The following is a 23,686-nucleotide window of genomic DNA, read 5'->3' on the forward strand; positions in this document are numbered from 1 at the left end:
GGAAAGTCCTTAATCTGTCAGAATCTTTTTTAAAAAAGACAAGGACTCCATCCGGCCAGTGTGGTACAATTGATTGAGCATCAGTCAACCAAGAGGTTGACAGTTTGATTCCTGGTCAGGGCATATGCCCAGGTTGTGGGCTCGATCCTCAGTAGAGGGCATGCAGGAGGCAGCTGATCGATTATTCTCTCTTAGCGTTGATGCTTCTATCTCTCTCTCTCCCTCTCCCTTTCTCTCTCAAGTCAATGTAAATGTTTTAAAAAGAAATACAATTAAAATGTGAAATAATAATAAATTATCCATGAGTTAAATACTAAGAGCAGACCTGTTAAGTAAGTCCAAATGACTACTCTTAATGTATTACTTTTTGTGACTATTTTTCTGTATCAAGTTTGCCCAGATTCATAAAGTTGCTGTCATATAGTTTCTTTGGAAATACTGAGCTTTCAGTAGAGAGGTAGTCATTAAAACCTGGGTAGGGGCAGCCCTCCTTGGGGCACACACATTTGAATCTCCTTTTCGAGTGAATTTTCTTTCTTTTTCTGTTTTGTTAATCCTCACTAGAGGCTATTTTTTCCATTGATTTTTAGGGAGAGTGGAAGGGAGGGAGAGAGAGATAGAAACATCAAGGAATGAGAAACATCACTCTAATCAATGTGTCTCTCTCACATTGATGTTTCTCTGTCTTCTCCTCTCTCTTTCACTCTCTCTAAAAAGATCAATGGAAACATATCCTTGGGTAAGGATTAACAACAACAAAAAGAATCAGTAACTTAACATATCTTTACAGCATTTTTTTTTAAAAAGATTTCATTGTTTTATTGATTTTTAGAGAGGAAAGGAGAGGGAGAGAGAGAGAGCAAAACATCGATGCTAGAATGGAACATTGATGGGCTGCTTCCTGCACATGCCCGGCCAGGGATCAGGAATTGAGCCCACAACCCAGGCAAGTACCCTGACTAGAAATTGAACCGTGACCTTCTGGTTCATAGATCAATGCTCAACCACTAAGCCACACCAGTCAGAGCTCTACAGCATTTTTAAAAGAGGTCAAGATAGCCGAAACCGGTTTGGCTCAGTGGATAGAGCGTCGGGCCTACGGACTGAAAGGTCCCGGGTTTGATTCCGGTCAAGGGCATGTACCTGGGTTGCAGGCACATCCCCGGTGGGGGATGTGCAGGGGGCAGCTGATCGGTGTTTCTCTCTCATCGATGTTTCTGACTCTATCTCTCTCCCTTCCTCTCTGTGAAAAATCAATAAGATATATTAAAAAAAAAAAAAAAAAAAAGAGGTCAAGGTAGAGGACAATATTTACTACAAAAGAATGACTCTTTAAGGATGAACTCTAGGGCATTAGGTATGATCTATTTATTAATTACTTAAATTAAATTATTTTTAAAGTTCTTATTCTCCTACCACCAAACAACCTATCCTTCCTCCAAAATGGTACTGCTAATTTTACACTAAAATTTTACTATTATTTTAACTGGCATTTAGCTTTTGGGTCAGTTTGAAGTAATATTTTCGAAAGTAGGTCCTATTTATTTTTTAATCATTAAAATACATTGATTTCTGTAAATCTGATCAATATAGATTATACAGTTTCAAAACATCAACAAGTAGAAGATATACTTGGAAGCTTACCTGCGAAGCTGTTAGTGTTTCCAGTTTATGAAGTCTTTGAAGGACGTTCTGCATGTCCTCCTGCAGTCGCATGAGCACAAGAGCAATTTGCTCATTGAGGCTGCCTCTTGTTCCTCTATCTGAACCCCAGCGTTCCCCATCACCTCCACTTCCCATTTGTCGACCCTTGGTTCCTTCGCTCAAATGTTGCATCCTATGTCCTATTTTAAGAGAGCAAAAGAGGTTAGTTTTAAGTTATTCCTGTAAAAGTAGAAATGGTGTGTTTTATTTATTTTCCTATTATTTAAGATCTAACTCTCCTAAGTGGAGTGGGAGCAATCAGGAACTACACAAAATAAATTACTCGGGTCAAAGAATAGATATGTACACTTCTATTTATATTGATATATTCTTAGATTTTTGTTTAAGGTTTTATAATGTACTTAATATACTAGTACATGACTAAATGCATATAATTCACAAATGATATATACATATTCAGGGTGCATTCTCAAAAATTCTTTACTAAAAGTAACAAGATTGGAAATATTTGAAGACTTTCTTTAGAGTATTAAAAACTATATTAAATAGCTATATTTTCCGTTCTGGTCACTGTAAGTCTCTCAAGTGATTTAAAATGCTTTTCTTGGCACTCGCTGGTTTGACTCAGTGGATAGAGCATCGTCTTGTGGACTAAAGTGCTCCAGGTTCAATTCCAGTCAAGGGCACACGCCTGGAGCGGTTGAGCATTGATCTATTGATCCCCAATAGGGGGCATGCAAGAGGCAGCCGATCAATGATTCTCATTGATGTTTCCATCTCTCTCTCCCTCTCCCTCCTCTCTGAAATCAATAAAAAATATATATTAATAATAATAAAATAAATAGAAACAAAAAATGTTTTAAAAATAATATAAAAATAAAATGCTTTTCTTATTATAAATTCCATTACATTTGTATAAATATTAAAATCTCATTACTATAAAAATGTTACTATATATCCATTTATTTTTTCTATGCATATATTTACAGAATTGGCATTACCCCTTATACATGATTTTGTATCCTACTTTAAAAAAATACTATAAACATTTATAATCATTGAATTTTATTCCAAAAATATTGAAATGGCTGCATAAATTCCCTAGTAAGACATGAAGTAATTTATTCAATCTTATTATCCGCTTTTGGATAGTTACGATCAATTCAAATTTTTGCAATTACAAATAACATTGAAATAAATGTCTTTGTATATAAATTCTTGTCTAGATTTCTGCTGATTTTTTTAGGACAGAAAGATTTGAAGAATTATTGGGTCAAGGGTTAACAACTCTGTGGCAGTTCCTCACGAGTGTTGCCAAGCTATTTTTTAGAAAGGCTGAGATGTTCTGTACTGCAATGTATAAAAGTTACCACCATGCTACCCTACCTTTGCAGAAATGAAATACTTTAAGTTTTTACATTTGCTAATATAATGGGTAAGTTTTGCTTGTTGTTTTTGTTTGTTTGTTTTTAATATATTTTATTGATTTTTTTTACAGAGAGGAAGGGAGTGGGATAGAGAATTAGAAACATCAATGAGAGAGAAACATCGATCAGCTGCCTCCTGCACACTCCCTACTGGGTATGTGCCTGCAACCAAGGTACATGCCCTTGACGGGAATTGAACCTGGGATCCTTGCGTGTGCAGGCCGACGCTGTATCCACTGAGCCAAACCGGCTAGGGCTGCTTGTTTTGTTTTCCACAATAAACTGAAAATTATCTACCTCATTGCCCTTCAGCATCCTGGAACCCTAAAGCAGCAGTATTCACAAAACCATGTCTTAATTTGTTTTATGTAGGTTTTTTTTCAACCAAATTCACGGATAATCCTTTAATGTTTTATGACCTCATAAAATTAAACAGGGATTTTCCTTTTATTTTAGGTGTACAACATAATGATTTGGTATTTGTATATATTGCGAAATGATCACCACAATAAGTCTAGTTAACATCCGTCACCATATGTAGTTACAGATTTGTTTTCTTGTGATAAGAACTTTTAAGATCTATTCTCTTAGTAATTTTCAAATATATAATAAAGAATCATTTAACTATAGTCACATTGTATATTACATCTCCATGACTTATTTATTTTATAACTAAAAGTTTGTACCTTTCAACCACCTTCACCCATTTTGCCCTCTTTCCACCTCTGGGAACCACCCATCTGCAATTTGTTCTCTGTATTTATGAGCTTGTTTTTGTTTGTTTTTTAAATTCCACATAAGTGAGATAACATGGCATTTGTCTTTACATTAATTCTCTTTTTTGACAATACCTATTCATTCCTTACTATGAACAATTATTTACTTTTCTTCCCTATTCAACTCTCTATTACCTCATCACATTCTTCTTCTTTTTTCTTTTTTTTAAAATATATATTTCTTTATGGATTTCAGAGAGGAAGGGAGAAGGAGAGAGAGATAGAAACATCAATGACAAGAGGGAATCACCGATCGGCTGCCTCCTGCACACCCCCCACCGGGGACCAAGCCCACAACCCAGGAACGTGCCCCTAACCAGAATCAAACCTGGGACCCTTCAGTCTGCAGGCCGACGCTTTATCTACTGAGCCAAGCCAGCCAGGGCCACATTATTATTCTTAATGCTTACTTTTTTATTGTTAAATATTCTTTTATTTGTTGTAACATTTTATGTATCTGAGTTGTCAACGTTAAGTGATATCTTTTGACTTAAGTGAAAAAATGTAAAAAAGACAAAGAATTTTAATTTTTATCAAAAGTAAGTAAAATAAGCATCAGCACAGTTGGAGGAACTGCTAAGTGGCTACTCAGGGAGTGAAAGTTGGCTGCTTCAAAAAACTGCATAAAAGATAAAAATATAGAAATGCTTCCTCCCCATATTTTTAGAGAAAACACCACTATGCCTTGTGGAATAGAAGGAGAGAACTAGAAATTTTTAAAAATGGTCAGATGCTATGTACAGATAACTTTTAACATTGTCTTTATAAATTGATAGTTGTAATGTTTTTCCAATCTAGAACCTACCATTTTGCTAATTAGGTTATAAAGACAAGGCAAGACAAGACAAGACAAGACAAGACAAGAAAAGAAAGAAAGAAATAAAGAATACACACCTCTCCCTCTTCTGACGTTAGAGAATTCCTCATTTTCTCCACCCCGTTTCTCAGGGTGTGGCGCTCCACTGTTACTTCTGCCATCTTCTCCTCCATGCTTTACTTCACCTTTTCCTTCAACTGCTGCCACCTGCATCTCCCCAATGTTGCCATTTCCAGGAGAAATTTGAACATCTTCAGGAAAACCAGAATTTTCCAAGGGCTTATTGGGATCACCACCCAAGTAATATCGATATGGTCCATTGTTTGATGTAAAGCTATCTAAAGACTACAAATTTAAAACAAGACTTAATTAAAAAGCTACAAACACAAATTATATACCACAAAGTTTTCTTGTTAATAGATGACCGTTTTTATAAAAAAAAATTTTATGCTATTATGAAAGTATTATTTTTATTTCAAATTCTTCAATTCATATTCTGCCTCCTATATGTAGGAAAAAAATGGGATAGAAATGAATCATCCATGAACAAAGAATTGAGAAATTATGGCAATAAATTGTTCTCATGAGTTGCTCATTCATCCAAGAAACATTTAAATGTCTACTTTAGCCTAGTTACTATGCTAAACTGTAAGAATAAATATGAAAAAAAGAGAATCTCTGCAAGAGGCTTCTACTCTTAGCAAAAGAGAGAATATTATTAAAACATAGTTTGGTAAGTATAATGAAAATGATATACAAAGGCTGTTATAGGAGCTCATACTGGGCTTTGTCAGGACAGCCTTCCTGGAAGAAATGATATGAACTAAAACTTGAAGAACAACATAGGGAAGAGGTAGCCATGTAAAGATGGAGGTCCCAAGTCAGGGAGCCCTTGGGGCCAGGAGAGCTAGATGAAGCACGGAACAGATTGTCCACTGGAGCCTTCAGAGGAGCACAGCTCTGCTGATAACTTGATTTCAGATTTCTAGCCTCCCTATACTTCTAGAACTATAAGATAATAAATTTCTTTTGTTTTCTGTAAAAAAAAAAAAAAAAAAAAAACCCACAAAACTTTAAGAACAGATGAGTATAAGCCAATTCCAAAGTGTGGTAATGGTGGTAATGATGACAGCATATACCAATAACATAGTAGTGGGATAGAGGATGATTTGAGAACGTTTGAGATTACAGAATCTATAGGACTTGAAGACTGAATGTGGGGAGTAAGGGAAAGGAAAAGACTACATGATTTGTGAAACCCATCAAAAGAAATATAGAGGATAAGGAGATTCAGGGGACAAAAAGAGACAATGGTGTGGTTATAGATAAGTAAAAAAAATTGAGATTCCTAAGCAAGATGTCTTATTAGCTTGGAGATATCACTTTGAGAGTATTTAGCATGTAATTGATGGTTAAAACCAAGATAGTAATAATTAGGAATATATGCCTTAAAAAATGGTGTAATGGAAGCCAAGGAAATATTTTCAAGGACAAAGTAGCTAATATTGTTTAATGATATTCAAGTGAGATGGGAAATGTAAAGCATCCATTCAAATTAGCAACAAACAAACAAACAAAAATTAGCAACAAAGGCATGATGATACATATCTGAAGAGAATCAATATCATGAATGAACACAACCAACAAGAAGCCTGACTATAAAGGGGAGGAGGGAGATAAGACAATATTTACAAGGCATCAGAAGGTTCAGAGAGTCTTTTCTTTTAAAGATGGAAGAAGTATAATAGCTTGAGAAAAAAAAAGAACCAAAAGAGAGACATTGGTTGGGAATAGTCTGGAAGGTATAAAAAATGAAGGTTCCCAAAGAGGTGAGAGAAAATATAATACATTTTAGAGAAATTGGCTTGAGGTGGGAAGGTGACAAAGACTGAATGGGTGTAGCTTAGAGTCAGTAAGTCAAAGATGTAAGTGTCCAGGCATGAAGTTGGAGTAACAACCTAAGAGCTTCTATCTTCTCAGTGCAGCAGAAAATAAATTTACTTTATGAAAGCAAGGAAAAGGTGAAATGGGACTAATAAATATCAATCCCCTACCCACACCTCCCATTCTGGTAGAACTCTAGCTCCTTATGCTTTTTTTTTTTTTTTTTAAATATATTTTTTTTTTATTGATTTTTCACAGAGAGGAAGGGAGAGAGATAGATAGTCAGAAACATCGATGGGAGAGAAACATCAATCAGCTGCCTCCTGCACATCTCCCACTGGGGATGTGCCCGCAACCCAGGTACATGCCCTTGACCGGAATCGAACCTGGGACCTTTCAGTCCACAGGCCGACGCTCTATCCACTGAGCCAAACCGGTTTCGGCTCCTTATGCTTTTTTTAAAAAATATATATTTTATTGACGTTTTACAGAGAGGAAGGGAGAGAGATAGAGAGTTAGAAACATCGATGAGAGAGAAACATCGATCAGCTGCCTCCTGCACATTTCCTACTGTGGATGTGTCCGCAACCAAGGTACATGCCCTTGACCGGAATCGAACCTGGGATCTTTCAGTCCACAGGCTGACGCTCTATCCACTGAGCCAAACCGGTTTCGGCTCCTTATGCTTTAGGTGCTACTCAAAGTGTGGTCTGCAGACCTGCAGCATTAGCATCAACTGAAAGCTGATTAGAAATGTAAATTCGTGGGTCCCATCCCAGATCTATGAAATGAGAAAACCTGGGGTTCAGGCCCAAGCATCTGTACTATCACAAGCTCCCCATTAAAATTTGAAAAGTACTGCTTAATAGATAAGGAGAATGTATAAAAGAAAGGGGAAAGAAAAAAATCTAAAATGTTTCTCTCTACCACTGTGTTAGAAGGCTAGCATGCCCTGGCCAGTTTGGCTCAGTGGATGGAGCGTCGGCCTGCGGACTGGAGGATCCCAGGTTCAGTTCCGGTCAAGGGCATGTACCTTGGTTGCGGGCACGTCCCCAGTGGGGAGTGTGCAGGAGGCAGCTTAATCGATGTTTCTCATCGATGTTTCTAGCTCTCTCTCTCCCTTCCTCTCTGTGAAAAATCAATAAAATATATTAAAAAAAAAAAAATGTTTCTCTCTCTTATACTCTTATCTTAGAAATCTAACTCACCTGATAAAATTGCAAATGTTCTACTGGTATGCATTGGTATTCTGGTTTGAAATATCAGAAATATAGATATGTATATTCATTTATTTATTTTTATTTGTTTATTTATATATATAATATTTCATATCTTCAAATATCAATTTCAGTTTCAGAACAGTACTTCCAAACCATTATCTATTCCATTAAGTGGTTATTCTAGAACAGCGGTTCTCAATCTGTGGGTCGCGACCCCTTTGGCGGTCGAAGGACCCTTTCACAGGGGTCGCCTAAGACCATCCTGCATATCAGATATTTACATTACGATTCATAACAGTAGCAACATTACAGTTATGAAGTAGCAACGAAAATAATTTTATGGTTGGGTCACAACATGAGGAACTGTATTTAAAGGGCCAGAAGGTTGAGAACCACTGTTCTAGAACATGGTTTGTTTTCAGCTTCTGTAAAGTAGTAACTGCTAATAATTTGCTCTTTTAAAATCTCAACCTTTGCTCTTGCTGGTTTGGCTCAGTGGATAGAGAATCAGCCTACGGACTGAAAGGTCCCGGGTTTGATTCCAGTCAAGGGCACATACCCAGGTTGTAGGCTTGATCCCCAGTAGGTGGTGTGCAGGAGACAGCCGATCAATGATTCTCATCATTGATGTTTCTATCTCTCTCTCCCTCTCCCTACCTCTCTGAAATCAATAAATATATATATATATATTTAAAAGAATGAGCTTAGCCCTGACCCGTGTTGCTTAGTGGTTACAATGTCAGCCTGTGCACCAAAGAGTCACTGATTCGATTCCCAGTCAAGGGCATGTACCTAGGTTGCAGATTCCATTCCCAGCCCTGGTCAGGCCACATGCGGTAGGCACACAATTGATGTCTCTCACACAGATGTTTCTCTGTCTCTGTCTCTGTCTCTCTTTCCCCTCTTACCTCCCTTCCACTCTCTCTCTCTAAAGATTAATGGGAAAAAAATCCTCAGATGAGGATTAACAAAAACAAATGAACAAACAAACAAAAGAGAATGAGTTTAGATTAAAAATAGATCAGATAATAAAAAAGATTTTAATTATACTAGCAGATTGACTTATACCTCAATGGATAAAAAATAGATGAAGCTTTAGGACAAAATAAATAATGACTCTTCATGTTATTCTAGAAGTCATAAGAAAGTACAGTAAGCGCTAACCGGTTTGGCTCAGTGGATAGAGCATCAGCCTGCGGACTCGAGGGTCCCAGGTTCGATTCCGGTCAAGGGCATGTACCTTGGTTGCAGGCACATCCCCAGTAGGGCACATCTCTCATCGATGTTTCTAACTATCTATCCCTCTCCCTTCCTCTCTGTAAAAAATCAATAAAATATATTTAAAAAAAAAAAAAGTACAGTAAAAGGAACTCATTATAAAGTGATAACTGAACTACAGAGCAATAATAATGATGGTGTAATTGTACATAGAATATAAGTGAATTCAATGTTCTAGTGGAAGAAGGAAAAAAAGGAAAGAAAACTATTACAGAAGCAACATGAGAAACAAACATTCTACAGACTATAATCTTATTTTTAAACTTTTTATTATGGAAAATTTCAAACATACTAGAGTACCAATCACTGTTTCAACAATTGTCACTTCAGAGCCACTCTTTTTTTTAAAAAAAAAATATTTCTTTATTGATTTAAGAGAGGAAGGGAGAGGGAGGAAGAGAGAGAAACATCAACAATGAGAGAGAATCATTGATTGGCTGCCTTCTGCACAGCTGGGATCAAGCATGCAATCCGGGTATGTACCCTTGGCTGGAATCGAACCTGGTACCTTTCAGTCCACAGGCCAACGCTCTATCCATTGAGCCAAACCTGCTAGGGCCAGGGCCACTCTTGTTTTATTTTACCTATGACTCCCATGCTCATCCCCAGTGAATTATTCTGAAACAAATCCTAAATATTATCAGACTAAATGCTTTATTGCAACATGATAAATACAGTAAGTATACAAAATTTTAAAAATATATAATTTACTCTTGTCATGTATATTGGGATAGGAACATGCTTAATTGCTACATTCAAGAGGAAATTATAAATTTTTTAGAAGTACTTTTTAAGTGGAAAATAATAAGAAAAAGAAAATGTTCAAATCATAATAGGCAAAAAATAAATGTGGTATTAGTTGTTCACAAATAGAACTTGGAAAAACAACTTGATTCTTAAGGATTCCAAAATTGATCATAGAAATTACATATATTTTTTAAAGTACCCACCTAAAAAATTGTGGGTGACAACTTATAATTAATCTACTCTTAGTGAGGGTGGGTGATGTGGTAGGGCTGCATCTTATCTAAGAAGGTTCCCTTCAAGAACGGACATCTGCATTAGGGTTTAAAGGATGTGAAGGAGTAAACTCTGTGTATGCGGCAATGAATGGTGGATTATATTCCAGCAAAATGAATGCAAAGATGCTGGTGCTGGAAGAAAGAAGGGGAGACGGGTTGGCATATTAGAGCAGGGGTGGGGAACCTTTTCCTGCCAAAGGCCTCTTGGATATTTATAACATCATTCGCAGGCCATACAAAATAGCAACTTAAAAAAAGCCCGCTATATTTGGTTAAATACTTAAATAAGTCACTCCTAATGCCTTGGCAGGGCCAGACCAAATGATTCTGCGGGCCTTATTAGAGGAACAGAGGGAAGGCTAGGGTAGGTATGAGCAAAGCCCAAATATGAGAGTGATGTGAACAGAGGTCAAAAAGATAAGTAGGAGCCAGATCAGGCAGAGCTCCATGAAGGAGTTTAGTCTATCAACTGACTTATAGAGAAAACTAGAGGCCTGGTGCACGGATTCATGCACCAGTGGGGTTCCTTGGCCTGGCCTGCGGAGATTGGGCCAAAATTGGCTCTCCCAACATCCTCCAAGGGGTCCCAGATTGCAAGAAGGCGCAGGCCAGGCCAAAGGACCCCAACGGTACACAATCGGGGCTGGGGAGGGACCACAGGAGGGCTCCAGGGTGTGCCCAGCCCGTCTCGCCCAGTCCCAGTCAGCCGGACCCCAGCAGCCAGCTAATCTACCGGTTGGAGCATCTGACCCCTGGTGGTCAGTGTGCGTCATAGCGACTGGTTGAACGGTCAAACGAATGGTAGGACACTTAATATATTAGGCTTTTATTAAATAGAATAGGAGCAAACCTAGAATCTAGTAACCAGATATTTACTGATTAATCTCATCTAGTTCTTTATCACCAACCTTCCCCAATGAAATCTTTTTAAAAAGAAAAAAGTAGCCATAGCTGGTTTGGCTCAGTGAATACAGCGTCAGCCTGCAGAATGAAGGATCCCAGGTTCGATTCTGGTCAAGGGCACATGCCCAGGTTGCGGGCTCAATCTCCAGTAGGGGGCATGCAGGAGGCAGCTGATGGATGATTCTCTCTCATCATTAATGTTTCTATTTATCTCTCCCATTCCCTTTCTCTCTGAAATCAATAAAAATATTTAAAAAAAAAAAAAAAGAGAAAGAAAGAAAGAAAAAAGTAGCCTGGCCAGAGTGGCTCAGTTGGTTGAGCATTGTCCCGTGCACCAAAAGGTTGCCGGTTCAATTCCTAATCAGGCATATACCAGGGTTTCAGGTTTGATCCTTGGTAGGGGAGGCAATGGATTGATGTTTCCCTCTCTCTCTCTTTCTCTCAAAATCAATAAAAATATATTTTTTTAATTTTTTGAGAAAGTTAAGAGGTAAATTTAGATGCATTATAACATTTAAAAAAATATATATTTTATTGATTTTTTACAGAGAGGAAGGGAGAGAGAGAGTTAGAAATATCGATAGGAGAGAAACATCGATCAGCTGCCTCTTGCACACCTCCTACTGGGGAAGTGCCCACAACCAAGGTACATGCCCTTGGCCAGAATCGAACCCGGGACCTTTCAGTCCACAGGCTGATGCTCTATCCACTGAGCCAAACCGGTTAGGGCACATTATAACATTTTTAAAAAGGGGAAAAAGAGAAAAAGAGAAAAAATTAAAATCATTACTTCAGGGAGGCAAAAGAGAAATAATTTTCTATAAGGCACCCTGAACTTTTAGAACAAGGGAAGGGAAATAGTGGTAGGATTCAAAGCCACCAAACATAAATACAGCTGTCAAAGCTGCTAGTCATTAACAGAAAAAGTTGTCAAAGAGGGGGAAAAAAAAAACCCATGTAGTTTTGCCCTGGCCAGGCAGCTCAGTTAGTTGGAACATCGTCCCGATACGCCAAGATTGCAATCCATAGTTAGGGCACATACAAGAATCAACCATGAATGCATAAATAAGTGGAGTAACAAATTCATGTCTCTCTCTCTCTCAAATCAATAAAAAATTGTTTTAATTCATGTAGTTTTAATAATTTTTTAAGTGATAGCTTCGAATACTGAATCTTAACTAAAATTTGAAAAGAATTTCAACTCAAACTTTCAGTTCAACATATTAAAGTCAATGTCAAGTACAGATTTGTTTCAAAATTATTTGATTTTCTTAAATGTTAATCAATGTTTCAAACATAGGGACTAGCATAAGTTTACTGTCTGCCGACCCATCCTACCTCTCAGAATATTTACAAATATTATAAAATGTAATAGTTGAATTATTTTGAATATTCAGGAATTTAATATATTTTCTAATACACAAAAGAAAATTTAAAATAGAAATGTTTAAACATTTTAGAGGTAAGTTTTCAAAATGATGAACAGCATGTACATCTGGTATTAACAGAAGTTATGCAGCAAGCCTGGCTGACATAGCTTAGTGGCTGAGCATCAACCCATGAATCAGGAGGTCACTATTTGATTCCCGGTCAGGGCACATGTCTAGGTTGCGGGCTCGATGCCCAGTGTGGGGCATGCAGAAGGCAGCCGATCTATGATTCTTTCTCATCATTAATGTTTCTATGTCTCTCTCCCTCTTCTTTCCTCTCTGAAATAAATAAAAAATATATATTTAAAAACAAAAAGAAGTTATGCATCAAATTCTGATATACCACTTTGAAAACTTGCCAATCAAAAAATGTCATTTTTCACTAATAATGGGGTGGTGAGGGTCTGGGGCAGAGGGCAGGGGTGGGTTGTAGGGGATTAATGGGGGGAAAATGGGGACATATGTAATATTTTCAACAATAAAGAATTTTTTTTAAATGTCATTTTTACCTCTTCCTGGCCAAGTTGTTCCATGGAATCACAGTAAACTTCACTGTCTGAATCACTTGTCAAATGCTGAATTCCTGAAACATCTTCAACATGATCATTATTTATATCTAAAGATGAAAAAATGCCCAGATAGAATAATTATTCTCTAACTGAAGAAAAAATGCATTTATCCTATTTTCAAAATTGATTAGCTCTATGTTATTTTCATACTGGGAGACAAATTTGATTTACCAAGCCACACTTTTTTTTCTTTTAACTTACCAAAACATTAAATTTAGTTGATAATTTTCATATGAAAAGATATCAAAGTATTTTACAATGGAATTATACAAAGATACTGCCCAGATCAAACCTTATAGAATTCAGTAACCTTATAAGGGAAAACTGAATAGCAGCTAGGAAGCCTAAAGTTAGATGACTATTGCAAGTTTGATTGTACCACTTAGAAATTATATTTCTTAGTTACTTGGCTGAATTGCAATAATGTTAATAATTCACCATATATATATTATAGGCTCACCCCTACAGCCCTAAAATATGAAAAGAGTATAGCTTACCTTGCTGATTGAGGATAAAAGTATCCTATAATCAGAGTTTTAAGTTAAAAGAAACATCAGGAATAAGAGTAAAAATTTCACCCTAACCGGTTTGGCTCAGTGGATAGAGCATCGGCCTGCAGACTCAAGGGTCCCAGGTTCGATTCCGGTCAAGGGCATGTACCTTGGTTGCGGGCACATCCCCAGTAGGGAGTGTGCAGGAGGCAGCTGATCGGTGTTTCTCTCTCATCGATGTTTCTAACTCTCTATCCCTCTCCCTTCCTCTTTGTAAAAAAAAAAAAAATCAATAAAATATTTTTAAAAAAAGAGTAAAAATTTCAAAATTTGCCCTGGCCAGTGTGGCTTGGTTGGAGCATCATCCCATACACCAAGAGGCTGTGGGTTTGATTCCTGGTCAGGGCACATACCCAGGTTGTGAGTTCGATACCCGATAGGGGAGTGTACAGGAGGCAACTGTTCCATGTTCCTCTCTGACATCAATGTCTGTCTCTCTTTCTCTCTCTCTCCCCTCCCCCTTTCTGTCTTTCTCTCAAATCAATTGAAAAAATTTCAAAATTTTATTTTAAAATGCTATATAAAAACAAATTAAAAATCTCAATGAAAAACATAAAAACCCTGGTCCTAATTCACTGTCTTTCAAAGATATAAACCCTTATAATATAAATAAACCCTTATATACTATTGAATAAGGGATTTTAAATTCTAAATTGCTCCTAATATCTTGAAATTATTAAAAGAATACCTTATTCATAGGAAACAGACTCAACAAATAAATATGGGAGAATACCTTGGTGAATGCAGACAGCAGGTTTTCCAGTTTGCTCCAAGTTTTGATCTGCAGGTTTTACTTCTTCAGTGCTTCTGCCACTCGGGGAAGAACTGGCATGGATATCATTCTGTACATCCTGAACAAAGCTGTCTTTATCATAGCCATTAGCGACAATGATTTCCAAATTCTTATGCTCTGTGGATTTCTTCATCATTTTCTTATCTTTTATGTGAAATTGGAGAGATTCATAAAAGTTCACGTTAGGTCAACTTCTGCATACTCTGTTCTGATATCAACCTACCCATATCCCTTTGAAGGGTTTCCTACTAGGAGCAGAGAGATGGGGTCCTCCTAGAAAAGGGGTGTTTTATATGCTAAGAACTCACACGAACTGTATTGGTTTCAAAACTGTTTCAGTTCACTGTAAATGTCCCAGAACCTCCTTTGAGAGATAATCTCTCAAGGTCTTCACACTCTCTCAGGAAAAGCAAATTGTTCTATGAGACCCAGCAGTACAAAGGAGTACATATAGCAAATAAAGAGATCCTTCAAAGAAAGTATTACTTGTCTTGTCTTAATGGAACCAGAAGGCAAACTTAAACTGGGCAGTTTGTTTTAGTGTCTTTCTGCCTCCTTTCTAAAACAATCTTCCCAAGAATCACTGGTACTCTTACTAACAAGGATCCTCTAATTCAGGGCCCCATGATTCCAATCTTCCCTCTTTGTCAAAACTTTTACCTGGCCCTGGCCATGTGCTCAGTTGGTTGGAGAGTCAGCCTGTGCACTGAAAAGTTACCAGTTCAATTCCTGGTCAGAGCATATACCTAGATTGTGGAATCAATACCTGGCAAGTATAGGAGGCAACATATCGATGTTTTTCTCATACATCAATGTTCCTCTCTCTCCTTCTCTCTTCCTCTCCCTCTTTTGAAAAAAAAAAATCAGTAAAAAACCATATCCTTGGGTTAAAAAACAAACAAAAAACCTTTTGCTTAAATCCTATTCTCTTGATTCCACTCTATTCTTGACAAGATATTCAGAGTATGATTATCTCCTTCCTTGATAACACATGCATATTCATATTGGAAACAATACACTGAAGGAATATATTTCTAATGCAGCATTTCAGGTATCACATTGGGAAGAGTGGCCTATTCCTGTTAGCCTTCAATGGACATCTGTTCCACCTATGCATAAGCCTGGCTGTTTCTGTAGCCCTTTTGGAACACAAAAACCTGGTTATAGGGTCAACAACTCACATCCCACCACTTCCTACAATGCCAAATCAGCCCAAGCCTCTCCATATCCTTTTATCTTATTTAATGTAAAATTATTATCCCACCATCCAAAGATTACCATTATCACTTTGTTCTGCTCCTTTCACTTCTTCTTGGGCCTCTTCTTCCTCAGACTCAGCTCCACTATCACTGCTTTCAGCTTTACCATTAACAGTTTTGGCATTTGGAGGAGAAGTTAGAACATTACCAAGATCTAAAATATAAAAATGACCATTTAATCTCTAATCATATAAACATACAATAATGCTGTGATCCTATATAATAAAAGGCTAATATGCAAATCGACCGAATGGAGGAATGACTGGTTGCTATGATGCACACTGACTACCAGGGGGCAGATGCTCAACGTAGCAGCTGCCCCCTGGTGGTCAGTGCGCTCCCACAGGGGAGCACTGCTCAGCCAGAAGCCAGGCTCATGGCTGGCAAGTGCAGCAGCAGTGGCAGGAGCCTCTCCTGCCTCCATGGCAGTGCTAAGGACCCCTCAGGGGTCCCAGACTGCGAGAGGGTGCAGGCCTGGCTGAGGGACCCTCTCCCCCTGTGCACAAATGTCATGCATTGGGCCTTTAGTTTACAAATAATAGAATAATTCTGAAGTAAACAGGTTCTGATATATAATTATAGTATTCTTTTCTTTCTTTTTTTAAGATTTCAGAGAGGAAGGGAGAGAGAACAAAAGAGAAACATCAATGATGAGAGAGAATCACTGATCAGTTGCCTTCTCTCTACCCCCTACTAGGGATGGAGCCTGCAACCTGGGCATGTGCCTTGACCAGGAATCAAACCGTGACTTCTTGGTCTATAGGTTGATGTTCAACCACTGAGCCATGTCAGCCAGGCAGTATTCTTCTCTTTGACTATAAATATTACATATATTACATAAATAAATCCCTTCAATTATCAGTTTATAATAAAATGATAAAACAATATTAAAACCTTTCTGAACAAGGTGAGGATAAGTTATTTTTAAGTTAACATCAATCAAAATAGTAAAGCTAGAGATGAATGATCTCCTTTATACATGGTAAATGAAGACAGTTGCTATATACTAACATATTAAAAACGTAAGTATATTATTTTTGGTCCTAATAACAATCATATTATAGTTGGACTACATTAAAAAAATTTTCCTTTTATTACTTTTAGGGCTTCAGGTGCACAACTTTTCTTTTTCTTTTGTACAACTTATATCTTTGTAAACTTAAAAAAAAAAAAAAGTATCAGCCCAGCTAGCATGGCTCAATGGTTGAGTGTCGACCTATGAACCAGGAGGTCACAGTTTGATTCCTGGTTAGGGCACATGCCTGGGTTGTAGGTTCCATCCTGAGTTGGGGGCATGCAAAAAACAGCCAATCAATGTTCCTCTCTGATCATTGATGTTTCTCTCTCTCTCTCTCTCTCTCTCTCCCTCTTTCTGTCTCTCTCTCTCCCCCACTTCCTCTGTGAGATCAATAAAAAATTTTTATAGTATCAGTTAATGTGACCAATCGTTTAAAAAGGCATATAGTCCTATTGCCCAAACTCATACTATGAGAGTAAATACATCAGAGCTTCTCAAATGTTAATATGTACAGTAATCTCCTAAGATCTAGTTAAAATGCAGATTCTGAATCAGTAAATGTGAGCTGATCTAAGATTCTGCATTTCCAAAAGCTCCCATGTGATACCAATGCTGTTGGTTACTGGACCTCATTTTGAGATACAGGGAATTACATTCTCATCAACTCTTTAAGCTACTAAAGACCTCTTAAGTACCTACTGGTCGAAAACAGTGGTCTTTCTCCATAAACTTTTGGGCTTTATTTTCACTTATATGCGCTTTAGATGATTCCCTGCATCATAAATAACATGTTAAATTTCAAAATCTTCATACATCTTAAATAGTCAGACCTATATCCTTTTTTTTAATTTTTATTGAATTTATTGGGGTGACATCAGTTAATAAAATTATGTATGTTTCAGGTGCACAATTCCATAGTACATCATCTGGATATTGTATTGTGTGTTCAACACCCAAAGTCAAGTCTCCTTCCATCACCACTTATCCCCTCCTTTACCCTCTTCTACCTTCCCTCATTCTCTTTCTCTCTGGTAATCACCATAACTTTGTCTGTGTGTAAGGGTTTTTTGTTTTGGTTTGGATTTTTGCTTAATCCCGTCACCTTTCCAGCCATCCTCCCAATGCCCCTCCCCTCTAACAGCTGACAGTCTGTGTTCTGAATCTGATTCTCTTTTTTTCTTTTTCTTTTTTTAATCCTCATCCAAGGATATTTTTTTCATTGATTTAAAAAATATATATTTTATTGATTTTTTACAGAGAGGAAGGGAGAGGGATAGAGAGTTAGAAACATCGATGAGAGAGAAACATCTATCAGCTGCCTTCTACACACCTCCTACTGGGGATGTGCCCACAACCAAGGTACATGCCCTTGACTGGAATCAAACCTGGGACTTTTCAGTCTACAGGCCGACGCTCTATCCACTGAGCCAAACCAGTTAGGGCTCCATTGACTTTTTTAGAGAAAATGGAAGGGAGGGAAAGGAGGGGAAGGGAGAGAGAGAAACATCGATGTGAGAGAGACACAGCAATTGGTTGCCTTCTGCTCTAGCCCCGACCGGGGTCAGGGATTGAACCTGCAACTAAGGTACATGCCCTTGGCCGGGAATCAAACCCAAGACCCTTCAGGCCCCAGGCCGAAGCTCTATCCACTGAAGAACCAGCCAAGGCTGATTTTATTTTGTTCATTAGATTCCACATATAAGTAAAATCATATCATACTTGTCTTTCTCTGACTGTTTTATTTCACTTAGCATAATACTCTCTAGATCCATCCATGCTGTCAGGAAAGGTAAAATATACTTTTTTTTCCACAACCAAGCAGTATTACATTGTGTAAATGTACCACAGCCTTTTTATCTGCTCACCTACTAATGGGCACTTGGGTTGCTTCCAAATCTTGGCTATTATAAATAACGCTGTTGGTGTATATATTCTTTGGAATCAGTGTTTTGGATTTCTTCTGATATAATCCCAGAAGTGGAATTGTTGGGTTCAGATCTATATTCTTATTTAAGTCTACCTAATTAATGAAACTAAAGACTTAAAATTCAAATCTATCAAAGGCATTGTGTTCTAGTCTCACTTAGAAAATCATAGTAGCAGCATAGTTCTTGAATCTCCCTTATTCTCCCAACAACCAAAAAAACAAGAAAAACAACGGCAAAAAGAAAAATACCAAAAGGTTAGAGCATCGAACTGATATGCCAAGGTTGCAGGTTAGATCCCTGATCAGGGCATATACAAGAATCAACCAATGAATACATAAATATGTGGAACAGCAAATCAATGTTTCTCTCCCTACATCTCTCTAAAACTCAATTAAAAAAAACACCCCAAATCCCCATTAAATTAATGACTGTCAAACACTATTTGATAGCAGCAAAAGCAGCAATACAACAGTCCTATAATGTAAGTTGTAGAAAGCAGAGAATTACTAGTGAGCCTTATTCCACACCCCAAAATCAATTAATGTAACATATCACATTAACAGACTAAAGGACAAAAGCCACATTATTATGGCAGCAGATGCAGAAAAAACATTTGACAAAATCCAACCTTCTTTCAAGATAATAATGCTGAAGAAATTAACAATATAAGAGAATTCCTAAATCCGACAAAAAGCATCTATGAAAACTCATAACTAGCATTCATACTTAACATAAAAGGACTGAATTTTGTGGCCCCCAAATAAGGAGCACCACAAAGATGTCTGCTTTTATTATTTCTATTTAATATTGTAGAAGTTCTAGCCAGGGCAGTTAGGCAAGAAAAAAAAGATACAGAGCATTCAGATTGGAAAGAAAGAGGTAGAATAATCTCTTTTTTTTGCAGTTAACTTGCTATTCAATATAGAAAATCCTAAGAAATCTACAAAAAACTATTAGAACTAATAAATAGTTTGATGATGTTGAAGATACAAGGTCAATATACAAAAATCAATTATTGTTCTGTATTTCTATAACCTAACAATAAGCTATCCAAAAATAAAATTAGAAAATGATTCAAATTACAAAAGCCCCAAGAAGAGTAAAATACTTAAGAACACATTTGACAAAAGAAAGTGTAAGAGAGAATTATACACCACAAATGACAAAACAGTGTATAAGAAAAACAGTGTTGTAAGAATTTAAAGATCTGCCCTAACCAGTTTGGCTCAGCGGATAGAGCGTCGGCCTGCGGACTCAAGGGTCCCAGGTTCAATTCCGGTCAAGGGCATGTACCTTGGTTGCCAGCACATCCCCAGTGGGGAGTGTGCAGGAGGCAGCTGATCGATGTTCTCTCTCATCGATGTTTCTAACTCTCTATCCCTCTCCCTTCCTCTCTGTAAAAAATCAATAAAGTATATTTAAAAAAAAAAAAAGAATTTAAAGATCTAAATAAGTGAATTAGAAGGCAATATTGTTGTGATGACAATACTTCCCAAAGTGATCTATAATTCATTGCAATCCCTAGCAAAATCTCAGGGGCACTTTTAGCAAAAATTGACAAACCGATTCTAAAATTCATCTGGAAATGCAAGGGATCCAGAATAGTCAGAACAATCTTGAAAAAGAACAAAGTTGGACAGCTCAAACTTTCTAATTCCAAAATTTATTATCTATATATATAAAAGCCTAATATGCTAAGTGTCTGACTGTTTGACCAGTAGCTACGATGTGCACTGACCACCAGGGGGCAGATGCTCAACGCACAGGCATGGAAACATGGAAGAGACTGATGAATCTCAGAGGGAAGATGGGTGGGGGGAGGGTGGGAAGAGATTAACCAAAGAGCTTATATATATATACACTAGAGGCCCAGTGCACGAATTCGTGCACCAGTGGGGCCCCTCGGCCTGGCCTGCAGGATCGGGGCAAAACAGGCTCTTGGACATCCCCCGTGGGGTTCCGGATTGCGAGAGTGTGCAGGCCAGGCCAAGGGACCCCACCAGTGCACAATTGGGCTGGTAGAGATGCGGGAGGTTGGCCAGCCAGGGAGGGACCGTAGGAGGGCTCCAGGGAGTGTCCGGCCATCTCTCTCAGTCCCAATCAGCCAGACCCCAGCAGCAAGCTAACCTACTTGTTGGACTGTCTGCCCCCTGGTAGCCAGTGCACGTCAAAGCGCGTGGTTGAGCGGCCTTAGCATATCATTAGCATATTATGCTTTGATTGGTTGAACAGATGACCAGACACTTAGCATATTAGGCTTTTATTATATAGGATACTAGGGCCCCAGTGCATGAATTTGAGCACCTTGAAAGGTACTGTGGGCCATGAGGCTGAGGTGGGCACAGAGGCGGGTCTTGGCCCATCCTCTGCGCCCCCACCCAGCCCCTTCCACCACAGCCTCCAGTCCTCTCTCTGCTAGCAGCCCGCTGCCACCGCTCCCACATGCTGATGGTGCCAGTCCCACTCACACCCGCTGACAGCATGAGGCGAATGGGGCCGGTGCCAGCAGTGGATGCAAGCGGGGCAAGCGCCCTCAGCTGCTGGCCTGATCACCCCTCAGGAGCAGGGGGAAGTAGAGAAGCCCTCAGGGGCAATTGAGGCCAGCAGGGCCGCTCACACTCGCTGATGGCACCGAGCGATCGGGACCAGTGCCAGGCACTGCAGCAGGTGTGAGTGGCGGCTCCAGCGCCAGCTGCAGATGCAAGTGGGGCTGGCGCTGGCAGTGGATGCAAGCAGGGCCGTCACTGGCAGCGGGTGCAAAAGGTAGCTGCCAGCCCCAATTGCCCCTGAGGGACGATCAGGGCCAGCAATGGCCGCTCGCACCCACTGACGGCGCCAAGTGACTGGGGCCTGTGCCAGGTGCAAGCAGTGGGTGCGAGCGGGGCTGGCGCCAGCACCAGGTGTGAGTGCCGGGCAGCATGCATGAGCAAAGAAATTTCAGTAACCACCAGAGGCTTGCCCTGATGACAGCGACCGGCACCCCTGCTCACCTGCTCTACCGTTCTGCTGCAGCCGACACCCACCATGTTCTGTGCTCTGCCACCTGCTGCCAACGCCAGCCATGTTCTGTGAGCACCCCCTAGTGGTCAGGGCACGTCATAGGAACTGGTTGTTTGGTTGTTCCACCGTATGGTTTATTTGCACATTAGGGTTTTATATAGATAGACTAGAGGCCTGGTGCACCGTGCACTGCAGGGGTCCCTCGGGCTGGCCTGTGGGGACCGGGCTTCAACCAGCAGTGCAACATCCCCCAAGGGGTCCCGGATTGCAAGAGGGCACAGGCCAGGCCAAGGAACCCCACCAGTGCACAAATCTGTGCACCAGGCTTCTAGTATATGTATATTCTGAAAAAGCCCATGGGGAAAAGATAGATCTGTTCTATTAACCCTACATGGCTATTTTGAATAAAATGCTTTGTTTAAATAAAAAAGTCAACAGGGCAGCCTTAGCTGGTTTGGCTCAGCAGATAGAGCTTTGGTCCAAAGGTTCCCAGGTTCAATTCCAGTCAAGGGCACATACCTTAGTTACATGCTCCTCCCTTGCTCAGCCCCTGGCCAGGGCTCTTGCAGGAGGCAACCAATCAATGTGTTTCTCTTTGTCTTCCCCTCTCTCTTCCACCCTCCTTAAGAATCACTGGAAAATTATCCTCGGGTAAAGATTAGCAACAACAATAAAAAGTCAACAGGCAAACTATCTTGCAATGTGGCAATATTTCACAAAATTGCGAACACCCAACAAACACCCATATCCTTTGATCCAGCAATTATCTTTTAAATATTATTTCTTATTTTATACTTCCACATATATAGAATAACATTTTGACATGGTCAAGTTCAGCAGCATTTGAAGATCGGAAGAAGAAATAATCTAAATGTACATTAGAATGGTACGAATTATGTTACAATGCCCTTACCACACCTAGACTCAGATATGATTCAAAATACAGAGTATTCTAACTTTGTAAAGGTAATACACTATATATACTGTATATTACATAACATAACAGAATATAGGCAGCTCTCACTAAAAAAAAATTAAGCCTTGGCCAGTGTGGATCAATTGGTTGGGCATCATCCTGTATGCTAGAAGAGTACCAGTTTGATTCCCAGTCAGTGTACATGCCTGGGTTTTGGTTCTATCCCCAGTAGGGGGTGTGCAGGAGGCAGCCCATCAATGTTCCATTCTCATATCAATGTTTCTCTCTCTCCCTCTAAAATTTAATAAAAAAATATCTTTTTAAAAATTAAGATTTTTTTTTCCAACAAAATATATGAATAGTTATACTAGATCAGCGGTTCTCAACCTGTGGGTCACGACCCCTTTGGGGGTCGAACAACCCTTTCACAGGGGTCGCCTAAGACCATCGGAAAACACATATATAATTACATATTGTTTTTGTGATTAATCACTATGCTTTAATTATGTTCAATTTGTAACAATGAAAATACATCCTGCATATCAGATATTTACATTACGATTCATAACTGTAGCAAAATTACAGTTATGAAGTAGCAACGAAAATAATTTTATGGTTGGGGATCACCACAACATGAGGAATTGTATTAAAGGGTCGCGGCATTAGGAAGGTTGAGAACCACTGTACTAGATGGAATAAATAAAGACTTCAAATAACTTCATGTCATTTTAAGTTAGGGTTTGCCCCTCAATTAGTTCATGTCAGGACAAGTTTTGCTGCCAAATCTATATATATAAAAGCCTAAGTGACTGAATGACCGAATGACTGGTCACTATGACATGCACTGACCACCAGGCTCAACGCAGGAACTGCCCCCTGGTGGTCAGTGCGCTCCCACAGCAGGAGTGCTGCTCAGATGTCCAATGGGTGCCAAATGCAGGGCTCTCAGCTGGCGAGTACCGCTGCAGCAGCACGAGCCTCTCCCAATTGGAACTGACTGGGCGTGAGCCCGCGGGAGGTGCAGGAGGGCTGGGATGAGCAGAAGCAGCAGGCAGGAGCGGGAGGCGGCATTGAACTGCTGGTTTCTGCCCGATCCAGGCAGGCCACACCGAGGGACCCCACCGGTGCACAAATCCGTGCTCTGAACCTCTAGTGAGTTATAAAAAAAAACAAAACACAGAAAAAAAACCGTGGGTTTATCAAGCTTTTATAATTTTTAAATTAAAACTA

General features: G+C 39.1%; 1 protein-coding gene across 5 annotated transcripts in view; it reads right to left on the reverse strand.

The window, feature by feature from the left end:
* ACBD5 (acyl-CoA binding domain containing 5) overlaps positions 1–23,686 on the reverse strand; it is a 62,279-nt gene that overhangs the window by 16,686 nt on the left and 21,907 nt on the right. For all 5 annotated transcript variants that reach the window (XM_070433008.1, XM_070433029.1, XM_070432988.1 and 2 more), the window contains 5 exons: positions 15,614–15,748; positions 14,276–14,479; positions 12,932–13,038; positions 4,763–5,030; positions 1,645–1,844 (listed from right to left, as the gene is read on the reverse strand). In XM_070433008.1, coding sequence (XP_070289109.1) covers positions 1,645–1,844; positions 4,763–5,030; positions 12,932–13,038; positions 14,276–14,479; positions 15,614–15,748 — 914 coding nt within the window. The remainder of the gene's footprint in view (positions 1–1,644; positions 1,845–4,762; positions 5,031–12,931; positions 13,039–14,275; positions 14,480–15,613; positions 15,749–23,686) is intronic.

Source organism: Myotis yumanensis, unplaced genomic scaffold (genome assembly GCF_028538775.1).
Source record: "Myotis yumanensis isolate MYYU_CA2020_CCGP unplaced genomic scaffold, mMyoYum1.0.hap1 SCAF_1, whole genome shotgun sequence".
NCBI classification, from domain to species: Eukaryota; Metazoa; Chordata; class Mammalia; order Chiroptera; family Vespertilionidae; genus Myotis; species Myotis yumanensis.